The sequence below is a fragment of the Anolis sagrei genome, chromosome 2, assembly GCF_037176765.1.
Source record: "Anolis sagrei isolate rAnoSag1 chromosome 2, rAnoSag1.mat, whole genome shotgun sequence".
Lineage (NCBI taxonomy): Eukaryota > Metazoa > Chordata > Lepidosauria > Squamata > Dactyloidae > Anolis > Anolis sagrei.
Genome location: NC_090022.1, coordinates 75,083,900 through 75,106,723, shown reverse-complemented (window position 1 = coordinate 75,106,723; position 22,824 = coordinate 75,083,900). Strand labels below are relative to the sequence as shown.

The window sequence follows — 22,824 nt, the reverse complement described above, 5'->3', positions numbered from 1 at the left end:
TAATTTTTTTCAGGTAAATAATTTGGCTTTTAAATCAATCAATTTTTATTTATTTGGAGTGTTTATGTATTGTCTCCCAGATCACAAGGATTCCAGAGGTGATACATAACCAATACAAACATTTAAAACAGTATAGAGATTTTAAAAATGCTCAAAACACAATAAAATCCTCTTTAAAAACAATCTACAAACAATTCTAAAATATGGTTTTATATCACACTTTTAAAACAGGGCCATTTTAAATAGCAAAGGGCATGTGGGACAGCACTGTTTTATCAGTCTGCCATACACTCAAAACAGATGAAACCAACCTAACTTTGTTTTGTGGGAAGTTCCACATTCCTGGTGCTAGTATAAAGAAAATCTCGTTACATGTCCTTAATTTCACAGGGTATTGGAACATGCAACAGGGGCTCAGTAGAAGATCTCAAATTCTGAATAGCATGGCCTCAATATCAGTTAGCTTTTTTCCAATCAACTGGAGAATAGATTTCCAACACTTGCAATGGGGGATGCTCAGTAAGGCAGGACTGGGTCAGGGCATGGCATGGCCAGGGGACATTACTGATCTGCAGCTAAATAGCTGATCTAAAATCATGGTTACTCCCCCCTCCCCCAATCTTATGTGAACAAAACATTTTGCAGAAAATCACATTTTTTTTGGAAGAGGAAAATAATGTTCAAATGCAGAGAAATCCTTTTTCTCCCACCCTGTGGTGTGGAAACATGAAATTATTTATATATTTAGTTAGTCTTCCCAGTATAAAACCAATACCCATTGACAGAGAAAGTGCAGAAGAGACCAGAAACAGAGCAAGAGAGAATTGGATACATCTCCTCAAATCTTAGACTGCCTTGGGTCTTGTAGTGACTCAGAGCCAGGAAGAATGCTAGTCAACATCACTCTTACCTTCCATTTTGCCCTGGCAAAATTCTTCTCAATCTGAGCACGTACACCATCCTTTATGTTCTTGTCTGAAGCTGCATTACCAGAAATCCTAGAGAGAGGGAGAGGAGAGAGAGAGAGAGAGAGAGAGAGAGAGAAGGCACAAGGCTTACTTCTCTGACTTTGTTGCACCCTATCTTGAGATCTAAGGGTGCATCTATACTGTAGACTTAGTGCAGCTTGAAACCACTTTAACTGCCATGGAATCCTGGATTTGTAGTTTGGTGAGGCATCAGCACTAGATGATACCTCACCAATCGTGCTTGCTGTGAGGCCGCCCTGAGTCCCCCTTCGGGGGTGAGAAGGGCGGGTTATAAATGCAGGAAATAAATAAATAAATAGCTGGCAAAGAAGACAAAAGACCTAGTAAAGCTACACTTTTCATGATTCCATAGCATTGAGGTATAACAGTTAAAGTGGGGTCAAATTGCATTAATTTTACATTGTAGATGCACCTGAAGTCCACCCCAAGTCAGGAGCAGTTCTAGTGTACTTACCATTCATGGGAAATAGCCTCCTCTGCTGTAATCCTTTGGTCTTGATCCACCTCCATCAGACGTGCCACCAGATCCTTGGCTGGAGAAAAGAGGAAACAGTTACTTACAATGGCTTAGCAGAGGATGAGGGGCACAGCAGACAATGATCTGGAGATAGTATGAGATCTTAATGATTAGATAGTTTTCACTAATAGGTGAAAAGCCTATATTAGTGATGGAAAATAGACATCTGTGGCTACCATTTTAAATGAAAAAAATCAAGATGGAAAAACTTCAATTAACCTCTAGTCCAATCAGAATCCTTTCATGATTGCTTTATTTTTAATTCACGTGGTTTTCAGATAGTTACTGCATACTATTTATCATGACCCTTTGCAAGAAAGGTCCTGGAGAATCACATCAGGGATGCAAATATTGATTTCCTCATGCAAAAACACATTGTTTCAAAACTTCTCCCTGCATGAGATTACAACCGTTCTTGCACATTTTCAAATTGTATATTTTGGAACATTTTTTGTAAAAATAATTAAATTTAAATTATTTGGATTTTTTTGGGAAAATTTGGGCAAAAACCTGCCCCCCAACACTTTTAGTGCAAAAACATTGTCTTTTGGCACAAAACCAGGTGTTTTGCAACCCCCCCTCAACTCACAAACCCAAATGCAAAAAATTCTCATGACAGTTGACAATTTCCTTGATGCGTTGCTGCAGTGTGATGAGACATCTTTCTTGCCAGAAAGATTCCATTTTTAAATACAGAGGGCTTTTGCTGTCTGTTTATATAAAGTTATTGTCCTTCCAACTCTATTGAACGCCTGTGAAATAATGGAAAAGCTACAAATGCTACTCTTGATTTCTGGAAAGGTTCCCTCAGTGCTACTTTAGAAAAACCATGCAAATCTCTTGGGAAGACAGGTGCACAAACATCAGCATTCTGGGAGAAGCAAAGACCAAGAGCGTTGAACTTCACTGGCCTGGCCATGTTGTCCAAATGCTGACTACCATCTCCCAAAGCAGTTACTTTATTCTCAGCTCAAGAATGGAAAACAGAATGTTGATGAACAACAAAAGGGATTTAAAAATGGGCTGAAAGCAAACCATTTAAAATTGTGGAATAGACACCAAGCACTGGGAAGCCCTGGCTCTCAAGCCTTCTAATTGGAGGTCAGCTTTTACTAACAGTGCTGTGGATTTTGAAGAGGCATGAATAGAGGATAAAAGGGAGAAACATGCCAAGAAGGCACATCATGCCTTCTTGTCAGGACTGTCTTTCATCTGGAATGCGTCCTCACTGTGAAAGACCATGTGGATCCAAAATAGGTCTCCACAGTTACTTACGGACCCACCACCAAGACAGCCATACTTGGCTACATGTAATCACCTATAGATAAAATGGCAAAATCAAGATTTGCCTTTTGGATTTTTATTGAATATTTTAAAGCAATGGATGGTTGAATCCATAAATACAAAATCTGTGGACAGGAGGATTTATTACATACTTGGACATACTGGCTAAGTCAAAGACTTCTCCACCTACCCTGCCATAGAATGGTACCAATGACAACTTACGTTTCCCCTACTGCTATGACAAGGGAAGGGTGAGTAAATCCAATCCTGTTAAATGGATATGGGAACCACGGAGTTGCATTTACCATTCACAATTGGGGGGGGGGGGGGTAGGCAGCTCCTACAAGCGACATGCAATGTGCATTTTCCTGTTCCCAACACCCCAGCCCATTATGCCTATTCATGAAGTCTTACCTGCCTGGGAGATATCATCCCAATAGGGTGGATCAAACTCATAGTCGCCAGCCAAGATCTTGCGGAACAAGTTCTTGTCATGATTCTCATAGTCATCCTCATCCATTTCCTCATAGAAGGGTGGGTTCCCTGACAAACTGTAGCATAAGAATGTGATTTATGTGTGAGAAATTAACTACAGTAAGTACATCAGCAACAAGAGATTTAAGATCCATGGTTTTCACTGCTGGGCAAACCCTGTTACTCACTCCTAAGTTGACTATCTCTTATCTAAAATACTTGGGACCAGAAATATTTTGACTTTCAGATTTTGGAATCTATGTATTTGCATATATGTAACTAATGAAACATCTTAGAGATGGGACTAAGCCTAGACATGTAATACATCAATGCTTATATACACTTTATACAATGTATACACACTATTTGTAATAATTTTCTGCATGAAATGTTTGTATACACCGATTCATTAAAAAGCAAAAGTCTCAATATCTCAGTCACCCATGTGGACAGTTTTGGATTTTGGAGTATTTTGGAATTCTGGAAAAGAGATGCTCAAACTGTACCATCACTGGTCCCAGGATGCAGCAACTTGAGGCCATCCCATGATGTTGCTGGATGCCAACTGCAATCATTTCTCAGCATTACCTATCCAACTAGGGATGATGGGAGTTATACTCTAGCAGATTGGAGGCAAGCTGCCTCCTGTATTCCATAACCATGTATTTTTCCTTGAGTCATCATTTCCCCATGTCTGTCCTGTTTTATTTTCTGGCATTCATCCTCCCCGCTATCCACACTGTCCCATTAGAACTTGGCTATCCAAAAGCCTCACCTTCCCTGCTTACTTACAGAATATACATGATCACACCAATTGCCCAACAGTCCACAGGCCTTCCATATCGCTGGCGCCCAACAACCTCAGGAGCTGCAAGATCAGAAGGAAATGCTGAGTACTCTTCCAAGGAAATGTCAACAACTCCCCCCTCCCCCTCAGAGGACACATAATAGAAAACCTTCTAGAACTCAGGATTTCAGAAACCTTGCTTCAATCGAGTTGAAACTGAACATTTAAAAATATCACATGGTACAACTATTTTAGGGCTATGCCACTTTAGAAGGCAGATGTAAGAATTTACACAGTTTAATATGTAAACATTCCCTGTATATTTTTAAGTTAGTGCTTTACAAATGCAAAAAGCAAAAGAAGAGAGAACAAACATGTAGTATTCACTGGATTATGTTTATTTACTGGACCTGTATGCTGCCCTTTGCCTCAAAGTAAAATTCAAGGTGACTCACAATATTATTAAATAAGGAAGAATATGCTTAAAACACAAAACGGACCTATAATTTAATAGATATCTAAGCATCCAGGGGCAGATTTAAATTAGGAGAACACCTAAGCTGCAGACCTACATCTTCAGGGGGACTGCAACCCTATCAATCACAGGTTGAATTCTTATTCCCCGATCTGTTTTATGACTAATTGGGAGCATTTCTGTCTTGTCTTCAACTTGTTTGCCCTCATCCAGTTCAATATATCTGTCAGGAACTGGTTTAGCACAGAAACAGCTTTTTTGGAATGAGATGGAAAAAGAGAAAGAATTGGATGTCATCAATATACTGGTGACATCTAATGCCAAAACTTTGAATAACCTCTCCAAGGGTTTGATGTATATGTTAAATAGTATAGGGAACAAAACAGAGCCATATAGAATCTCACAAGTCAAGGTAATAGCAGTCCCCCAGCACCCATCTTCTAGTATTGCTCTTCAAGGAAGAAATGAAGGCTCTGCAAAACAGTGTCTCCAAGCCTCACCTCAGTGAGGCAGCCCAAAAGCATACCATGGTCAATTTGCTCAGAGATCCAGCAAAACTGTCAGGAACACATTCACCCTGTGTAGTTCCTAATGTGGAGGTTCTACCAAGGTGACCAATGCTGTCTCCATCCCATAACCAGAACTGAAGCCAGATTGAAATGGATCAGGATAATTCGTCTCATGCAGGCTTGCTACTGGTTGTGCGAGGCCACCATTTAAATTGTACAAGGGATTTGCCAATGAGATGAAGAATCCATATAGTCAAGAAGTAATTTGACATAGGATTGGAGTGCATAGTCTTTTATGGAGAACAACCATAATACAGAGCTGCTGCCCTTACATCCTGTACTTCACATGAATACCTGGCTGGGCACTGTGGGAAAGAGGGTCCTGGAATAGGGAAGCCTAGCAGGACTATTCTTAATCTGTTTGTGGATATCACTTCTGTCCTCCCACTGGGTCCTTGCATTAAAACACCACTCTGGTTGTGATCGTGGTGCCAGGACTAGTTGTACCATTAGGCTGAGTGAGATATGTAATCATGTCAGGGAGGTGGGAGGAAAGCAGTGGCAGCTTCCACATTAGGCTTGTAAACCTTTCAGCTATTCTGCTATGTTGCATGACTGCTTGTATATATCACATATATTACGCAAGCAGTCCTGATCTCTCTCTCTCTCTCTCCCCCCCCCCCCCCAAAATTAGGTCTCCTGCCTCAGATGTACATACTCTCAGTCAATGCAAATCCAATCAGCTTCTGTGTTAATGTGGGTGAGGGTGTCATCTTATTATTTCCTTTAGGTAGTGAAATACTTTGGGATGGCTTGGCATGTTGCCATCTCTTACCTAGATATTCAGGGGTTCCACAGGGTTCTTTAATGAGCCCATTCTCCAGTTTGGCGAGATGAAAGTCACTGATTACAATCTTTGAGTTCTTCAGGCGGTTATAGTACACTAAATTCTCTAGCTGTGGGAACACAGTAGAAAAGAAGAGATGGATGAAAGGGGGCAATATGAAAGGAACCCAGAACTTCCAGATTAACAGCCGAATGTGGACAAAATGGCTCCTTTCAGCTTCCAAAGATGCACCATACTCTTGGAAATGCATGGCACACTATATTTGGAATGGGTCTCTCTGTATTTCTGTGTATATGAGTGTGTGAGAGAGAGTTAATGAGTAGGAGTGTGCATATTGCATGGACATGACCTTAGCCATAATGAAGAAGAATGGGAAACAAATTGCAATGTTGTATTGGCTTTACTCTGCTTTGAAATGGAAGCAAGTGCAAATGAGGATGTGATAAGTAACTGGCTTTGGTGTTGCTGTGTCCAGGGCCTAGCAGGAGATGAATGACTTGCCTTGAGATTCCTGTGCACAATCTTGAGGGAATGTAGGTAAGCCACAGCCTCCAGCACCTGTCTGACAACATTACTGGTGTCACGCTCAGAGTAGTAACCCTGATCTAAGATCCAATCAAATACTTCCCGTCCAGTGGCTCTATGGATGGGAGAAAAACAAAAAGAAAGAAGGGAGACTAGGTTACTTAATATTGCACTACTGCATCAGTATCATGCCATAGCATCATTGCCATATCAGAAAAGAGGGTTCCTCATAACAACAAGATTGGTAGAAATTGTGCCCCAAGACCCTTTCATACCACAAAATTAGAGCACTATGTTTCCATTTAACTGCCATGGCTGCATCCTATGGAATTGGCAGTCTGGTCAGAGGCACTGGACGAGTTCTCTGGCTAAAAATTCAAAATGTCCCTTTTTCTTAGTGCTTTATTTCTTTCATGCGAAAGGCTTCCAGGATATATACCAGAACCAGGGCCAGCTCTACCATTAGGGAGAGTGAGGCAGCTGCCTTTATGATGAGGATCAGAGGTGAACTGTTTAGAATAAAACTGTGTACTCTGAACGGTCTGCCCTCTGTCCCCTTAGCTAGCCCACTGTTCCCAGGTAGGATGCAAGATGGTGTCCTATTCCCCTCAATGCAGTTGTCTTTTGTGTAAAAAATGGGTGGGTGGTGGATCTTGCCCTCCTTTAAGGGAGCATTTTAGGTCAGCCTGAATGGGACATACATTGGTGCTTAGACCACTGATCCATCCAATTCCGTGATTCCCGAACTCTAGCCCTCCAGGTGTTTTCGACTTCAAATCATAGAAGCCTCAACCGCTTTTGCCAATGTTCAGAGATCCTGGGAACCCAAACTCTGGAAGACTAGAGTTTGGGAAACATGGATAAACTAATTTAGCAGCATCTCTCCTAGGTTTCAGAGTGAAAGCTTTCCTATCCATGGAGAAAGATGGTGGGAACTGAATTTGACATCTTCTCCATGCTGTCCACCAATGAATCACTGCTCTTCCCTCAAATGAACATAATGAATTCATGAATGGCATACAGATTATTTGGTGAGACAACCTGTAAAGTGTGAATAAGATTATTCAGAGCTGAGAAAGCTCACAAGAAGCCCTGTGATACAAAGGGGAGAAACCCCTAAATGTACTGCATCTTCGAATAGAATGCCTACTTACAGTTCCAAGAAGAGGAAGTATTCTTTCCGGGTAACATACACATCTACCAGCTGCAAAATATTGGGGTGTTTCACCCTGTAGAGAAAGGAAAGCAAGGTGAAAGCTAGGAGTTGGGAGAGATATTGGGGCCTATCCAATCCAAGGGTAAGGAAGGGTTTTTGTAGCCCAGAAATGGGCAATGTATGCTACCTCAAGGTTGTTAGAAAACACCTGCCATCAGCCCTAACTCATGTAGCCAGTGGGGAATAAAGATGGGAATTGCAGTCCAAAAGGTCTGGAGTGCTACACAGTTTTTATATATACAGCAGTCAATGTTTATCTGTTAAGTATCTGTCTAACCCAGTGGTTCCCAACCTTTGGTCCTCCAACTGTTTGGGACTTCAACTCCCAGAAATTCCAGCCAGCTTACCAGCTGTTAGGAATTGTGGGATTTAACGTCCAAAACACCTGAAGGACCAAAGGTTGGGAACCACTGGTCTAACCATTTTGGAGGAGGCAACTTCCTACAGCTGTCAAATCACTCAGCGGAGTGTATTCCATTTCTTTACTACTTTTGTAATGAGGAAGACATTCTAAGCTAAATATGCACTATGCAGCTGAAGACAGAGTTCCTATTATATCCTCAACAATTATAGGGAATAATTCTCCTTTTCTTTAACTTGTCACTTTTCTATAACTTGTCTATCCCCCATACACCCAATCCTTCTTTGAGACTACACATGTGAAGTTCCTCCAGCACTTATGCATGGGATTGCCTTCATCATCCTCACATGTCTCTAATGAATCCTTTAGAACTTGTCAGGCTCCTTCATGAAATGTAGTACTTAGTGAGCATAATAGCATCTTTTTAGAGCATCAAATCAGGGGATATTTTGAGGAAGTGCAGAATTCTGAAACACTCTTGATTCGGTCAGTGAGCCTTGCCAAGAATGGCATACTCCTATGGTCCCAGGAAAGAGGTCTTGACTCTTACAACTCAATCCAGTCAATCACTTGAATGGGTTGATTGTATTATATATTGGCAATGAGGTTCATGTACTTACTGACAAAAGATGGTGACTACCAATATGCTATCCAGTTTTAAAACATTTTAAATAGATTGTTCATAAAAAACAAACAAACACAACTCACAGGCATCTATGTAAATACACGAAACATAAAAATACAAGGAGTGCTGGCAGTGGCACAGGAAAGATCCATCTCCTTTTCCCTGAGCTTGATTGGGAGTTTAAGGAAAAGGTGATAGCTCCAGTGTTCAGGCTGCCCCAAAGCTGTGAGATATTCCGAGGGATATCTGAAATTTGCTCAAAGCTGTGTAAAGTCAAATTAACCTTTTAAAAAAATCTATGGTACCCAGTGGAGGGCACCATTGCTGTGACTTGTCGTGGCTGATGGGAACTGGAGTCCCAATAACATCTGGAAGGCTATGGAATCACAAGTTCTAAATTAAGAACCCTCCCCCAGCTAATGCCATGTTCTCAATATGACTCACATCCCTAGCTGCTTATTTTAAAAACAGCCGTCATCTAGTCTGGCCCTTAATTGCCAACCAGTGCCTTGTAGGTGGACAAGCTGGTAACTGTCACTGAATAGGTAATAACGTTGTTATAGCTGTATTTCGTGCAGGAAATGAATTAAACTGAACACTCTGCAGCCTGAGGTTGTCAAGTGATTTATGCTATTAGAGAAGGTATCTCATGTTTTGCTCACCAAAGAAATCAATCATAACAGTTCTTTCTTCCATATATTTCAAGTAGCTTGGAAAATATACTTTCCTTGCTGAAGGGAAAGGGCTGGAACTCAGGGAATGCTTTCACATGTCGTGATCTGCTTTACACATGGCAATACATATGGAATTATATAAGGTTCATACTCAATTAACAGATAGGCAAGATAAGTACAATAATTCAGTGTATACAAAGGGTGCTCTGATGATGCGGAATTACATGGGCCATATATGTTCCTGGCCCAGTTTTGTTGCCTTCATTGATCCAATTCCTTTTCTTGCCCAAATTGTTTACATTTAAAAAAAGGAGAACTGAGCTCCCGAAAGTCTGTGATTATGACAACAGTCAATTACCCCTGATTTCATAAATTTTTTAAGTTGAACTTAAACTCCCAGAAATCCCAGTCAGCTTAGAAGCCTTTAGTAATTGTGGGTGCTGAAGTCCAAAATACCTGGAGGACCAAAGGTTTGGAACCACTATTTTAAAGAAACCTAGAAATAGAGTTATGTCTTCCCTTTAGTTCAGAGGGTGAAATAAAGAGATCTGGGGGTAGGTGAGCAAAGGACTGGCTCCAGGCCTACTGAACTTACCAACTTCTGATGTGCAATGCAAGTGATTTTAGGAAACAATTATTTATATAGTTTCATACAGATATGCTTTTAAACTGGAATAGGTGAACACTTGCCCAATGAGCACTTTCTATGTGTGCTAGACTACAATTCCCATTTGTTATTGATTAAGATAACAATAGAGCATTATCATGATCATTATTGATATGTTTTAATGTATTTTAATGTATATGTTGATATGTGTTCAAGACATCAAATTGTGCCTTTGTTGTGAGCTACCCTGAGTCCCCTCCAGGATGAGAAGGGCATGATATAAATACATTTAATAAATAAAGAATAAATAAATTATTACGCTTATTTACACACTTTTTCTCTCTACAAGGATACTCAAAGCAGACACTAGGGGACAGCTGGACAACTGGTGGCCTTCCAGACATTGTTGCAGTGCAGTACTTATTAGATCTGGTCAGTCTAAACAATTATGTTGGAATATGGCAGCTGCAGTCTTAACAATATTTTGGGTGTTGTTCATTCTTCGCTAATTAGTTGAAGGATTTGTCTTTGTCAACATTCACAACTCACATCTTAAGGATGATGATCTCATTCTTGGCTGCCTTCCGCACTTTACGACCATCTCTTTTCAGAAACTTCTTGCATGTATATAGCTTGCCTGTTGATTTCTCCTTGGCACGGAATATCTCACAGAACTCCTCTCTAGGAGAAAGAAGAGCCACATTCACATTTAAGCCATTCATGCCCAATGGCTGGAGCAGCCCAACCATGCAGCAGGGACAGACAGTCATCTGGCCTTCTCTGAGTCACCCACCCAAGAGAAATGAAGGCATGAGTTTCTGTCAGGGTTGGAAAACTCTGGCCTTCTAGATGTCTTGGGCTATGGCTCTCATAATATCTCACCACTCTTCATTCTGCCTACAGCTTCTAGGAGAAGTCAAAAACATTTGGCAGGACAAAGGTTCCTCAGCCTTGTGCATTTCTCCACAGATTCTTGCTAAGAGACCACCCACACTCCTAAATTATAGCAATTTGACACCACTTTAACTGCCATGGTACCATCCAACTGAATCCTGGTATTTATATTTTGTTGGGGACCAGAGCTCTCTGACAGGGAAAGGGATACATATCCAACAAAACGACAAATCCAAGAAGGTGTTTTTCTCTCAGATCATACAATTCTATGGTCCCTTGCCAACACTTTCAGCTGGAGAGTTGATACTTTCCTTTTACATTTCATTTCAGCTGAATTTCAGTGGAAACGACTTTTAATATATGAATATCTTCTCCGTGGGAAAAGGTAGACATGAGGACTCTAAACACAAAATGTGTTTTAAGGCAGGAAGAAAAAGTGCGAATTAGGAGTCAGAAGATCCCTGCTTGAAATTTCAACTTCAACTCTCATATGGTCACTATGGGAATGGTCACACTATCTTCTGCAAAAAATGCATTGAGGATGGTTGCATCTGGGTTGACTATATTTTAATATTTTGCAGGAAATTACATTTTTAAAATGGGTTAATGTTTTAACTGTTTTAAATTATGCTTTTAAAACTTTGTTGATTTTTAAACTTTTGTAAACTAATGTTTTTGCTTAATTATTTTTAAATTATTACAAGACATTTTGGATACCATCTTGGGAGAAAAATGGGATACATATTCAATCCATCAACCAACCAATCAGTCAATATGTGAAAGATGACAGGCTCCTCAACTCTTAGATGGGTGGACCTCTCGCCTGACAAAATTTGAGGAAAAGTCAGAACACTTACGTTTTGATGACCTGACCCAGATCATATCTGTCAGTCACTTCTGATGGCTGGTTATAATCCTTTTTATCTCCCAGGGTAACACATCCAAACGGCATTGCCAAGCCTGGTGCTGCAAAATTAAGAATGAAAGGGTTGGGATCAACATCTTTGGGAGAAAGATAGTTTCAGATATAAGGGACCCAGGAAGAGTCAGTCAATGGTGTGCTACTGAGCAGGATGGAAGTGAACACAGGCAGGTGCAAAGTGTTGTGACAAATCATTATGTAATCCACCCTCATTATCACCTCCCTGCCCCAGTTCACACACCCTAAGAGATTGGCTGACTCATTGGCAAGCAGTCATTTCACACTGTAAAGTAGTTTACATTCTCTTTCTGACTATCTTAGGGCCAGAACAGACATGGTGTGAAAGAGATACACGAACAGGATTTCCCAGTTAAAATAATAAACCAAACATTATATGAACAGCTGCTTTGCTTTCCGTCCCCTGGTTTGGATCAAAACAGTGGACAGTGCTTAAACTTTTCTTTTCTTTTTATTAAAATCTTTACTGTCAAAAGTTATATTTCTCTTGACAGACAGACAGCTACCTAAATGGCTTGTGAGAGTTTTCTTTGGTGGGATGAACAGTGATTAGGAAGAGAGAGGCCTGAACTGGTCACGTTCAGAGAGCTTCTGCAATTAGGCCAATCCGAGTACTATAGTTTGCCTACCCTTCACTAAATCAATTTCAAAAGATTATCATCATTATGATATAAGTATATTTCAGATAGCTACAATCCATATTACTTAGTGGGGAAGAAAAGCAAATATCTTTCAGCAAGTGCAGTCATAACTCTGTCATTTCTTGATGCTGATAATAAACATGCAACAAACTTTGGAAGGAAACAAATGTTCTGTACTCCACAGTGATAATTCTAAAACTTTGCCCTCTAGATGTTTTGGGCTTCAGCTCCCACAATTTCTGATCATTGTCTAAGTTGGTCAAAGTTCCCAAAGCCTTTGGGAACTGAAATCTAAAATACCCGGAAGATCAAAGTTTGATCTAGCGCAGAAACAGAAACCTGAAAAATATTACTAAACAAACACCCATGGGCTATACTCAATGCCTAAAAGAGTCTTAAAAGCAGGAAGGTCTCATAACTTTCTTTTTAATTTAGGTTTTTCTGTAACTGGCCAAAAGCCAGGAAAAAAAACTGAGATGAAAAATGATATACTGGACTCATTGGCCTGACACTCTACAAGCATTAGGCTTATCCGACAAACTAAACTAGTATGTTCCATTCAGAAAGTGTTTTTCACCTGTCTAATGAATGCTCTTTCTTCTCAGACACACTGCAAGGAGTATTTCTACCCTTTTATAACGTAAAACTCCAAGGCAGAGAGTTCCACTGCTGAACAGCTCTTATAGTCAGGAAGTTTGGATGGGATCTGAATTTTCAAATTCTGTACCGAAGTGGTTTGATATATATTGATAGTTTTGATCTGAACATAATATTCAGCTTCTAGCCAACAATGTGTTGCCAACTACAACACATTTGGGGGGGGGGGGCTAGGTACCTTTTGGGAACAAACTCCACATATAGCAAATCAAGTAACACCAGTGTCTCCTTCTATATCCTGTAGTTTGTGAATGAATTCTGGATTTTAGGCCAAACTTTAGAGTAGCTCTCTAAGGTGCCCAGCCTTATCCCCTGAATAGATTCATCTTCCTGGACAATGCCTCTACAGCGTCTATCAGCCATTTGGTCGGTGTATATGAGGGATATACGGCTAGAGGAAAACCTTGCTGCTAGTTGTGTTAGCCCACCATTTGTATGTTGCATACATAGTTTTCTTATACTTGTCCTGTTTCAAGTAGCCCTGAATAAAGGTATTTCTCAAGCTGATATATCTCCTTCTGCGCCAAACAATATTACATATCTAGAACTGTATGTGAAATGTTTGTCAAGTTTTTCTTCCTTCCCTTTAATGGCTGTGGGATAGGATAAATTACTGGGTCCAAACCTAGGCAGTTTGGAAACTCAATATGAATGAATGAATGAATGATTTTTTTTCATGTCAGGAATGAATGAATGAATGAATGAATAAATGTGAATGACAGGATGACACACCCAGTTGGGATGACCCATCTGGCAATTCACTGCCTCTCAGTTGTCACCCACTGATAGTGACAGGTACTGTATTAACACATTTCCAGAAAGTGTAATTAGCCACAAAGGTGCCAAACTTCAGTCCAACAAATCAAGAGCAGATGCACGCCCATCTACCACAAAAGCTAAATACGGCAATCCTTGGTTTTATTATTTTTAAAACAGCTTCTCATTTTTGAAAGTACACCAGAATGACCCCTTTTTTGGGAAACAAAAGCAAGCTCTTTCCACTTGCCTTGAGATGTTGCAAAATCTCATTCTAAAATACATTCAGTCAAGCAAAAGAAATCATGTCTTTTGTGGTGATCATCTCATGACTAAGAATGCTGAACTGAAATGTGTAATTGTTGCCAGAACTGGTACTGGGACTGCGTGAGTTTGTAGGGGGAAATGGTAGTTTAATAGCTCAGTGATTATTTCATAGTCTTCTGGCTCTCTAGTGGAAACATCTCAAATAATGAGCGATGCCTGATGTCCTCCTAAGTGGATGTGCTCAAAATTCCACCCCCGTTTCCCCTCAATTGCTACATTATCTTTGAGAAAGTGCTGTCTTTTGTACCTCATCAGCCATGAAGTGGGATGATGACCTACATGTTCTGCAGCTAATCCTAATGCTATTGGCAACATGGCAGAAATCGTGCTGTAGTAAAGACGAAAAAATACACTCCAGAAAAAAGCCTAGCTTTGCTGCAGAATTTGCACAGGGTAAGAGATGTCTGTCTGCAGAAAAAATATCTCTGCATGGGACAAACAAATAACGATAAAGTTACAGAGCAGGACTAGGTAACCTTTGGTTCTCCAGAGATTTTGGACTGAGTAATCTGTTATCATTCGCCATGTTAGTTGAGGTCCCTTGAAATTGAAGTCTAAAACACCTGAAGATCAAAGCTCTCCAGTCCTGTTACACAGGAAACTGTAGCTCTCCTCCAGTGGGACATTAGCCAGTTCAGCAGGATACAGAAGAGAGATTAAGTCCTGTCCTCTTTTATCCAAGCAGACAGTCCCATATGACAGGACTTATAGAAGAACGCTTTCAAGTAAAGGACAATTCAACTCATTTCCCCAGCCAGCCACCCGATATCAGAAGAAAAATAAGTCGTTATGTGCATTCAAATTATCTCTCACACCTAGAGCAAATATATCATAATGTTTTCTTGGCAGGGTATATGTGTCCTTGCCTTCCTCTGAGACCGAGAGTGTGTGACCTGCCCAAGATCACACAATAGGTTTCCATGATTGAGCAGGGATTTGAATCCAGAGCTGTAATCCAATGCTTAAAGTGCTACATCACTCTGCCTCTCCCTATATGTAAAGACTGAGAAAATTAAGATCTCAAGCCACAAACAAACTGTGTTTTCAGCTCCTGATACGATCGTAAGCAAATATTTCTGTAAACATAATACTTGTGAATTACTGGTTTGGGTAAAGAAACGCTAAAGAAAGGGCTGTGTTCATGTGTTCTGTTCAGAAAGAGAAAAAGAAATTGGAAGGGAGAGGTACTGAAATGGCCAAGGGTAAGGATCAGGCACTTTTCACCTTGAATAATGTATTTTTTTTCAATAGTGCATTTAGGGTGGGCAAATTGGTAAATTTCTTATACATGCATGCCTCAGTTAAAAAAGTCTCCAAAAAGAAGATTTTTTTACGTTTTTTCAGGCCCACCCAGCCTCCCCTTTTTTCCTTGCTCTCTGTCTAGGTAGAATTTTTTAGCAGCATCAACCCTGGGGGTATGGTGGAGGAGGGCTAGAGAAATATAGACTTTCAGTGTCGGGCTTCAGCAGTACGCCTGCAATACATAATGCACTAAGACGTGATCTTGGAAAGACCGAGATTCTATTTCAGCCTACCTTACTTTAGCAGAGTATCCCTCCCTAGAACAGCCAAGGTGAACAGCAACTACCTCTAAAAACTCTTCTGAAAATAGAGAGGAATGTGAAGAATGGATAACCTCCTCCCAGCATGTTAAAAAGGCTACAAAATAAGATCATAAGAGTGAATACTGTGGAAGAAAAAGTCATTCCAGAACGAATTATGGTTTGTAGACATTTCAATATTTTGTGCAAAAATGATCTGTTTTGGTTGTTTCATTTTGCATGTGCATATTATTGGCTTTTGATAAGAAAAATACTGGCACACACTGCAGAACATTTCTTTTGTGTGTGTTGCTACCAATCCCTATTAGTTGTTGTTGTTGTTTTGGAACCTATCTCTATTCTTTCCATGTTATTTCTGCCCCTGATATACATTTTTCTGTTAAAGATTGTCCACAAAGAAATCTACTTCAGTAGCTGTGGCATATCTATAGTGCATTTTGGAACAGTAGATATATGTTCTATTTAGTATATAATTTCTTTTATTGTTAAAAATTGGGCTTATTTGTCATTGTGTTTCTGATATTGATTTGTAATGGGTACTACAAAACTCAGAAAGAGATATGCAAGCAACTCTTTCCCACATTTGGACAGAGGGGTGGCATGATAGCCATTTTTAAATATTTGGATGTCACATAGATGATGGAGAGAGCTTGTTTTCTGCTTGCATCCAATGGATTCAAGTTATAAGAAAATAACTCCCAGCTAAACATTAGGAAGAACTTTACTGTCAGAGCTGTTTGACTGAGGATTAAGCTTCATTTGAGGGTGGTGGGCTCTCCTCCTTTGGAAGTTAAATGGGCATCTTTCAGGTGTGTATCAGTTATGCATTCTGGTCTAGATGGCCCTTGTGGCTCCTTTCAACTCTGAGATTGTGATTCTCTCATTCCACAGAAATAGAAGAAAGAACAAAAGCAGTCAAAGGATACCTGCACAGCTCACAGTGACTCACAGGAGTTATCGTAGTCATCATAGTTCTTCACCAGATTATTATTTGCTAGGACAAAGGGCCAAATGACACGTTACATGCAGTTATGTGTAAGTTCCCCTTTTAAAGGAGAACACCTACAAATAACTATGGGAGGCGTTAATCTTCAATGTATGTGGAAAGATGCTTAACCCTTTCTCTGCCTGCTGTTGTTCTGCTCAAAATTGCTTTCTCCTGTTGATTTTCTCTATCTACTGTGAGAAAAGATACAGGAAAAACAGGTAGCAGTGAGAAGGAAAATGGATAGGAGGTAAAGGTTAAACAACTCTAGCTCATCTGAACAAAAAAATAAACATAAGAACTACAGCAGCATGTTCTTTAAAACGCACACATCCAACTCTGGGGAACAGTAACTTCAGGCAGAGCCTAGGCATAAAAAGAGAAACCTTGGACACCAGAGGGCACTGTAAAGTAAATTACTGGCTATGTTGCAAGTACGAATAAGCATATGTCATGGCTTCTGAGCTGTATCTTGTACATGCTGTATATGTGTGAATGAGGGATTTATGTTGGAATAAAGAAGAATAATTGACATCTGGGGCTACCTTTAGGGATAGGGGAATGGCACAGAACAAAACAAAAAGGATGGCATCCTGTTGGGAATTTACAATGTCACGAGCCATCTAAAAATGGCGGAGTTTAGAACTGTAGAGTGGTATTCCTATTGGGACAACATTGTCATTGCTGTGCAGTTGGGAGAACTGCAAAAATGCAGTGAACAGTGTACCTGTTGTGTAATGTTGTGATGCACAACATTATGGTGCTTTGTGGGGCAGAATGCCCTTGCCCAAGGACAGAACAAGGGATGTAATAACCCCCAACAAAACCACAGGTTAATTTAAAACAGAAAACTGTGGAAAGTCATGATTGCCCTCTGCCTAGCTGGAAAAATGCCCCCACACTTCATAGTGTCTCACAATGGGACATATTTCATAGTGACCTGATATATGGCAATATAGAGGATGTGTTGTGTAGTGCCATATAGCTCACAATGTGCGAACACTGCTACCTACTGCCTACTAGCTCCATCATGGAAAAGGTATGCATTGTAGTCCATGATGCAAGATCTTGGCTGTTCCTTTTTGATATGATACTCAGGTAGTTTCATGACCATTCTGATAGAAGGAAACAGATCAGTGGGAGGCTCTTGCTTTGGAATACAATGCCACCTCTCCAGTTACAGAGAATCAGGACATATAGATGATTTGAGATGTAAATGTGTGCACCACAACAGATTCCGCAAAATCTATTAATATACAAAGATCACATTTCTTCAGTCTCCAAAGCCTTTCAAACCATTAGCCATGGACACAAAAACATTATGCAGATTAAAGTAAGCAACAAAAGCTGCAAGGATATGTGGAATTAGCACCAAAATAATGAGACATTTATGGTTCTTTGAAGAAACAGACAAAAAATGTATATTCAGTACTGGCAAATTTGGACACCATGCAGGCATCCATCTGAAATGACACATGCCAGTGTGGCATAATTAAAAAACAACCCTGGTTTCTGAGAAAGACATGAACATCTAGCTCCTCAAACAATTATTTATATGCTATCCTTGCTGATGGAACACAAACATTGTGTAAGAATGTACAACACATTTGTCGTACAGCAGTCTTCAAAGAGACAGAAAGGGAGGTTTGTTAGACTACTCAATAACTTTTAATTTGAACATTTGGTAGGTCAAAGCACCTTTTCTCCCTGTTAATTCCATTCAACATAGGATCCCATATCAACTGGGGGACTGGAAGAGCCAGTGTACCATAGCAGTTTGTGCTTTGAACTATGACTCTGGAGACCAGGGTTCAAATCCCTGTTTGACCCCTAAAGTATTGGGTTCTGCCAGACAGCTCATCATCCGGGACAAGTAAGCGGGGCAAAAAATTGCGGTATCTGACAGCAAGTCCAAACACTGTACTGTCTGTCGCGGTAAATGCTCCCCAGTATCCTGACACATTAGTTTGTAGCAGATTTTAGAAATCCACAAGATGGATGAATGACACCTGCCAGAAGTTTACTTTTATAGACTCTCCAATATGCACTCTTATGCAGATATGTGAATGTGAACACAGGCACATTTCTTGTCATTATCCCTCCTCACCCTCCTCCTGACTTTACTTTTTCCCTCTTGAACCCCGTTTCCCTTTGGGGTCAGTTGCCTGCCATGCTGGTGCCCTCTGTGTAAATTCAAGCTCTGTTTAATTTCATAAACATCAGGGCAAAGGAATGCTTGCAGAGAGTTCTCAAGAGAATTGCATTCCAATTGTGCTTCCATTTAGCCACTTGTGTGCCTGTGGCTCCATTTGTTAACAGCCCTCATTCGTTGTGTCGGGATTATAAAATTGCTGGAGCAGTCCACACCAGCATATAGGAACAAAGTCACATGTTTTCCTTGACTGCAGGGATATATAGTCATGCGAATATGCTCATTTTTCAATCAAAATTGGATTTTAGGTGCACTTTTTTGGGCTGTTAATGTGATCCATTGTGCATTTTTGCAAAAGTCATTTAGACACTCTCTTTTATCCCAGTTTCTTCTGCATTTTAGGGCCTGTGTAGACAGGCCCTCACCAGGTGACCTTCAGCAAGTCATACTTTCAGCTTCAGAGGAAGGCAAAGGCAAACTCAAACCACCTATAAAAACATCTTGCCAGAGAATTCCCATGAGAAGTTCGCCTTTGGTCACCCTAAGTCAGCAATGACTTGAAGACGCAAATCATCTAGACAAGAATGAGAGGCTGGGAAGTAAACATGGGTTTGTGCATACATGTGTGAATGAAGTAAGTGTGTGTGTGTGTGTGTGTGTGTGTGTGTGTAAGTAGCCTCGATTGAGGACAGACTAAAATTAGCCTGGAAGGTCTGAGGCTGCTCTCCAGATACAACTAGGCAAAATTAGACCACCAAGACTCCTATATACAAGTAGTTGAGCCTTTACAGGAATTTCCAGTAAAAAAATAAAAATAAATTAAATCTTCTTTCTATTGCTTTCATGGTACTCAGACTGCTACCAGCTTCAGTTGGCCAATGCAACACTGGAATTGTTTTAAGGCTTCGTTTTCAAAGCGAGTAGTCAAAATTAATAACAACCTAACTGCCAGTGTTGAAACTTCCCTCCCTTGAGTGTTTGTGTTTTTTTAATAGTTTAACTTTTAAACTGTTTTAAACTGATTGTATATGCTACATTTTAATATGTTGTTGTTCCTTGCCTCAATCCATGGGAGTGATGGGTAAGAAGCCATCATCATCAGTTGTTTTAGAATAATCAGAATGGAAAAGATTTTTTTAAAAAATTACAACATATCAATAATTGGGACTGGAGAGCATACCACAGAGCTAAGAAACTAGTTACTGTTGAAAAATAACACTCTAAGCCCTGGATATAACTATAGTGGGGATGGTGTATGCATTCTTTGATTGGAGCTCCTGGCCTCTTTTCTGATCCGAAAAACTGCTGAGCAGGATGGCTGGGGGATGAAAAACGGTTCCTTGTTTCTTCCTTCCATCTCTCATAACTCATCACCTCTATGTCAGTTTCCTGATGCAAATTACGCCCCCAACAACAACTGTGGAAACCAAAGGCACACTTATATTGTGTTTATATTCTGGATTTTCCCCATCTTTCCTTCCTGAAAAGTATTTTCCCCTGTTATGAAAAACAGGAGCAATAGGATAAATAGGAACCAAGGAAAAAAGTCACCTGGATCCCCAGTAGAATTCTTCTGAAAAAGGCAGGAGTGTTGCATTATAAAAGCCTTGCCTGGAAACATCCCAGGATTGTGACAGGGCTTCCAAATTGAGAACTGGAGAGGGCTCTTGTACCTTTGAAAATTGTGCAGAAGATGGGATTTCAGCAGGTTGAATTTCATGCAACTAGGTAACAAGTAATACCTGCTGATTTCCCTTTTCTGCATAATTGTTAAGAGTGCAGGGGCCCTTTCCAGTCTTCACTGCCAACCAAATTTGTGAGACACTCATAGAGTTTCCAAATCAAGGTAAATTGGTCATAGGCAGCCTAATCCATTATCCAATATAACCTTTGCTTATATCAACAGGCATATTAATAATAATATTATATCAGGTATGTTTGGAAGTTTTAGCATAACATACAAGGTTTGTTTTTCATGTCAGGAGCAACCTGAGAAATTGCTAGTCACTTCTGGTGTGAGAGAATTTGCCGTCTGAAAGGACATTGCTCAGGGGACACCCAGATGTTTTACCATCCTGTTGGAGGCTCCTCTCATGTTCCCACATGAGAAGCTGGAGCTGACAGATGGGAATTCACCCCACTCCCTGGATTCGAACCACCGACCTTTCAGCCGGCACAAGTGTTTAACCAATTGAGCCACTGGGAGCTCCACATTATATAAAGATATGCCATTGTGTTCTAGATAACAGAAATTGGTGGCAAGATGCTAAACAAGGGTGGCACAAAGAGTCCTTTCTGTCTTGGAGTCCTCCCCTCCAACCACAATGCTCTTTGCAGCCTAGCCATTAATGACCTGGAAAAAAGGGAAGAACAGTGAAGAGACTAAATTTTCAGTTGACACTAAATTATTCAACAGAGTTAAGCCTAAAGCAGACGGTGAGGATTTATAGAAGGATCTCACAGTGTCAGGGAAAGGGCAAATGAAATGGCAGATGAAATTAAATGTTGGTAAATGCAAAGTGAGGATGTGCTAGGAAATAAGTAAATAAAAAGAGAAGTAGCCTTTCAGTACACTGAATTGTAAATTAGAAGCTGGTGTTTGAAAAGAAAATAGTGAGTGGACTGGCAATGGGCCACCAAATCAAACCAACAATATCAGAAGGTTGCTTCCATGAGAATAGGTTAGTGTTATCTCCAGAGGGCAACTACATTAGAATAAATGCAGTTTGATATCACTTTAGCTGCCCTGGTTCAATGCTATGGAATCATCAGTATGGTAGTTTGATGAGGTACCAGCAATATTTGACAGAAAAGGTTAAAAGTCCTTGTCAAACTACAACTATCATGATTCAATAGCACTGATCCACCACACTTAAGGTAGTGTTAAACTGCATTAATTCTACAGTGTAAATGCACTTCAGGTTTTAAATTTAAATTAATCCCCAAAACATATGAGCACCTTGGACAGTTTTGTTAACATTCAGACTAAAACCTGGAGAAGATTCAGGAGCCCACTCACAAGGGAGACAAGAGCCACTTTTGAAAATGGTTGATGCCAGATGGATGGCCCTTAGCACTAGACGTTCAAAGGTGCTGTGCTGCGATTCAGCTTTTCCTTCCTTGAAGGATTTTCAATGGTGAGAAAAAGTACAGAAGAAACAGTGGCAAAGCAAGACAGGGTTATAAATGAAAGATTACAAGTTTGCCCTCCTCCAACCTGAACACCCCAAGAACAAAGCAGGGTAAACATACATGAAAAGATTTCTCTGGAAGCACCTGATGTTATTGAAGAGATTCTGAGAGTGTAAGACATTAATGAAAAGTATGAAGTCTCAGAAAATTCAAAACTCAAGAAAAGTGGGAGCTAAGATGTTATCATTATAGCAATATATAAAAAGCATGAATGGTTTGTAGAAAAGAGAATACATAAAATGTATAGGTTGAGTCTTCCATATCCAAAAAGATTGGTTCCAGAGTGGTTTGGGATATGTTTTTGGATTTTGGAATACCTGTGTTTGCATACACACACACACACACACAAACACACACACACTATCTTGGAATCTAATTATGAAATTCATTTGTATTTCATGTACATCTTAATCACATAGTCTGAAGCTAATTTTATACAATATTTGAAACAATTTTTTGCCTTAAATGGAGTTTGTGTACATTGGGGCCATCAGAAAGCAAAGGTGTCACTATCTCAGCCACCATTGTGGACGATTTCGGATTTTGGAGCATTTCGGATTTCAGAATTCCGATAAGGGATGCTCAACCTACATTTAGTTATCATGGTGAGCAATAGGCAATGCCCCATATAACTGGAGTGTTTTTTTTAAACAACTTTTGAGAGTATACAACAAGGGTATAATTTATTCAAGTTAATTTTATTATAAACCATAAAGTGCTTATCATATGACCTAGTTAAGTTCAAAATTCAATTGAATAGTGGGACATGAGGAAAGAGCTACAATCAGGAATTAAGCGTAGAAATTAATGGTATTTTTCCTACATTCG

At 40.0% G+C, this 22,824-nt stretch overlaps 1 protein-coding gene across 1 annotated transcript in view; it reads right to left on the bottom strand.

Annotated features, from left to right (window-relative positions):
* CAMKV (CaM kinase like vesicle associated) overlaps positions 1-22,824 on the bottom strand; it is an 81,779-nt gene that overhangs the window by 6,037 nt on the left and 52,918 nt on the right. The window contains exons 2-10 of the mRNA XM_060765740.2: positions 11,642-11,750; positions 10,440-10,571; positions 7,562-7,636; positions 6,384-6,522; positions 5,871-5,991; positions 4,057-4,132; positions 3,205-3,341; positions 1,444-1,522; positions 911-998 (exon numbers count right to left, since the gene is read on the bottom strand). Coding sequence (XP_060621723.2) covers positions 911-998; positions 1,444-1,522; positions 3,205-3,341; positions 4,057-4,132; positions 5,871-5,991; positions 6,384-6,522; positions 7,562-7,636; positions 10,440-10,571; positions 11,642-11,736 — 942 coding nt within the window. The 5' untranslated portion in view covers positions 11,737-11,750. The remainder of the gene's footprint in view (positions 1-910; positions 999-1,443; positions 1,523-3,204; positions 3,342-4,056; positions 4,133-5,870; positions 5,992-6,383; positions 6,523-7,561; positions 7,637-10,439; positions 10,572-11,641; positions 11,751-22,824) is intronic.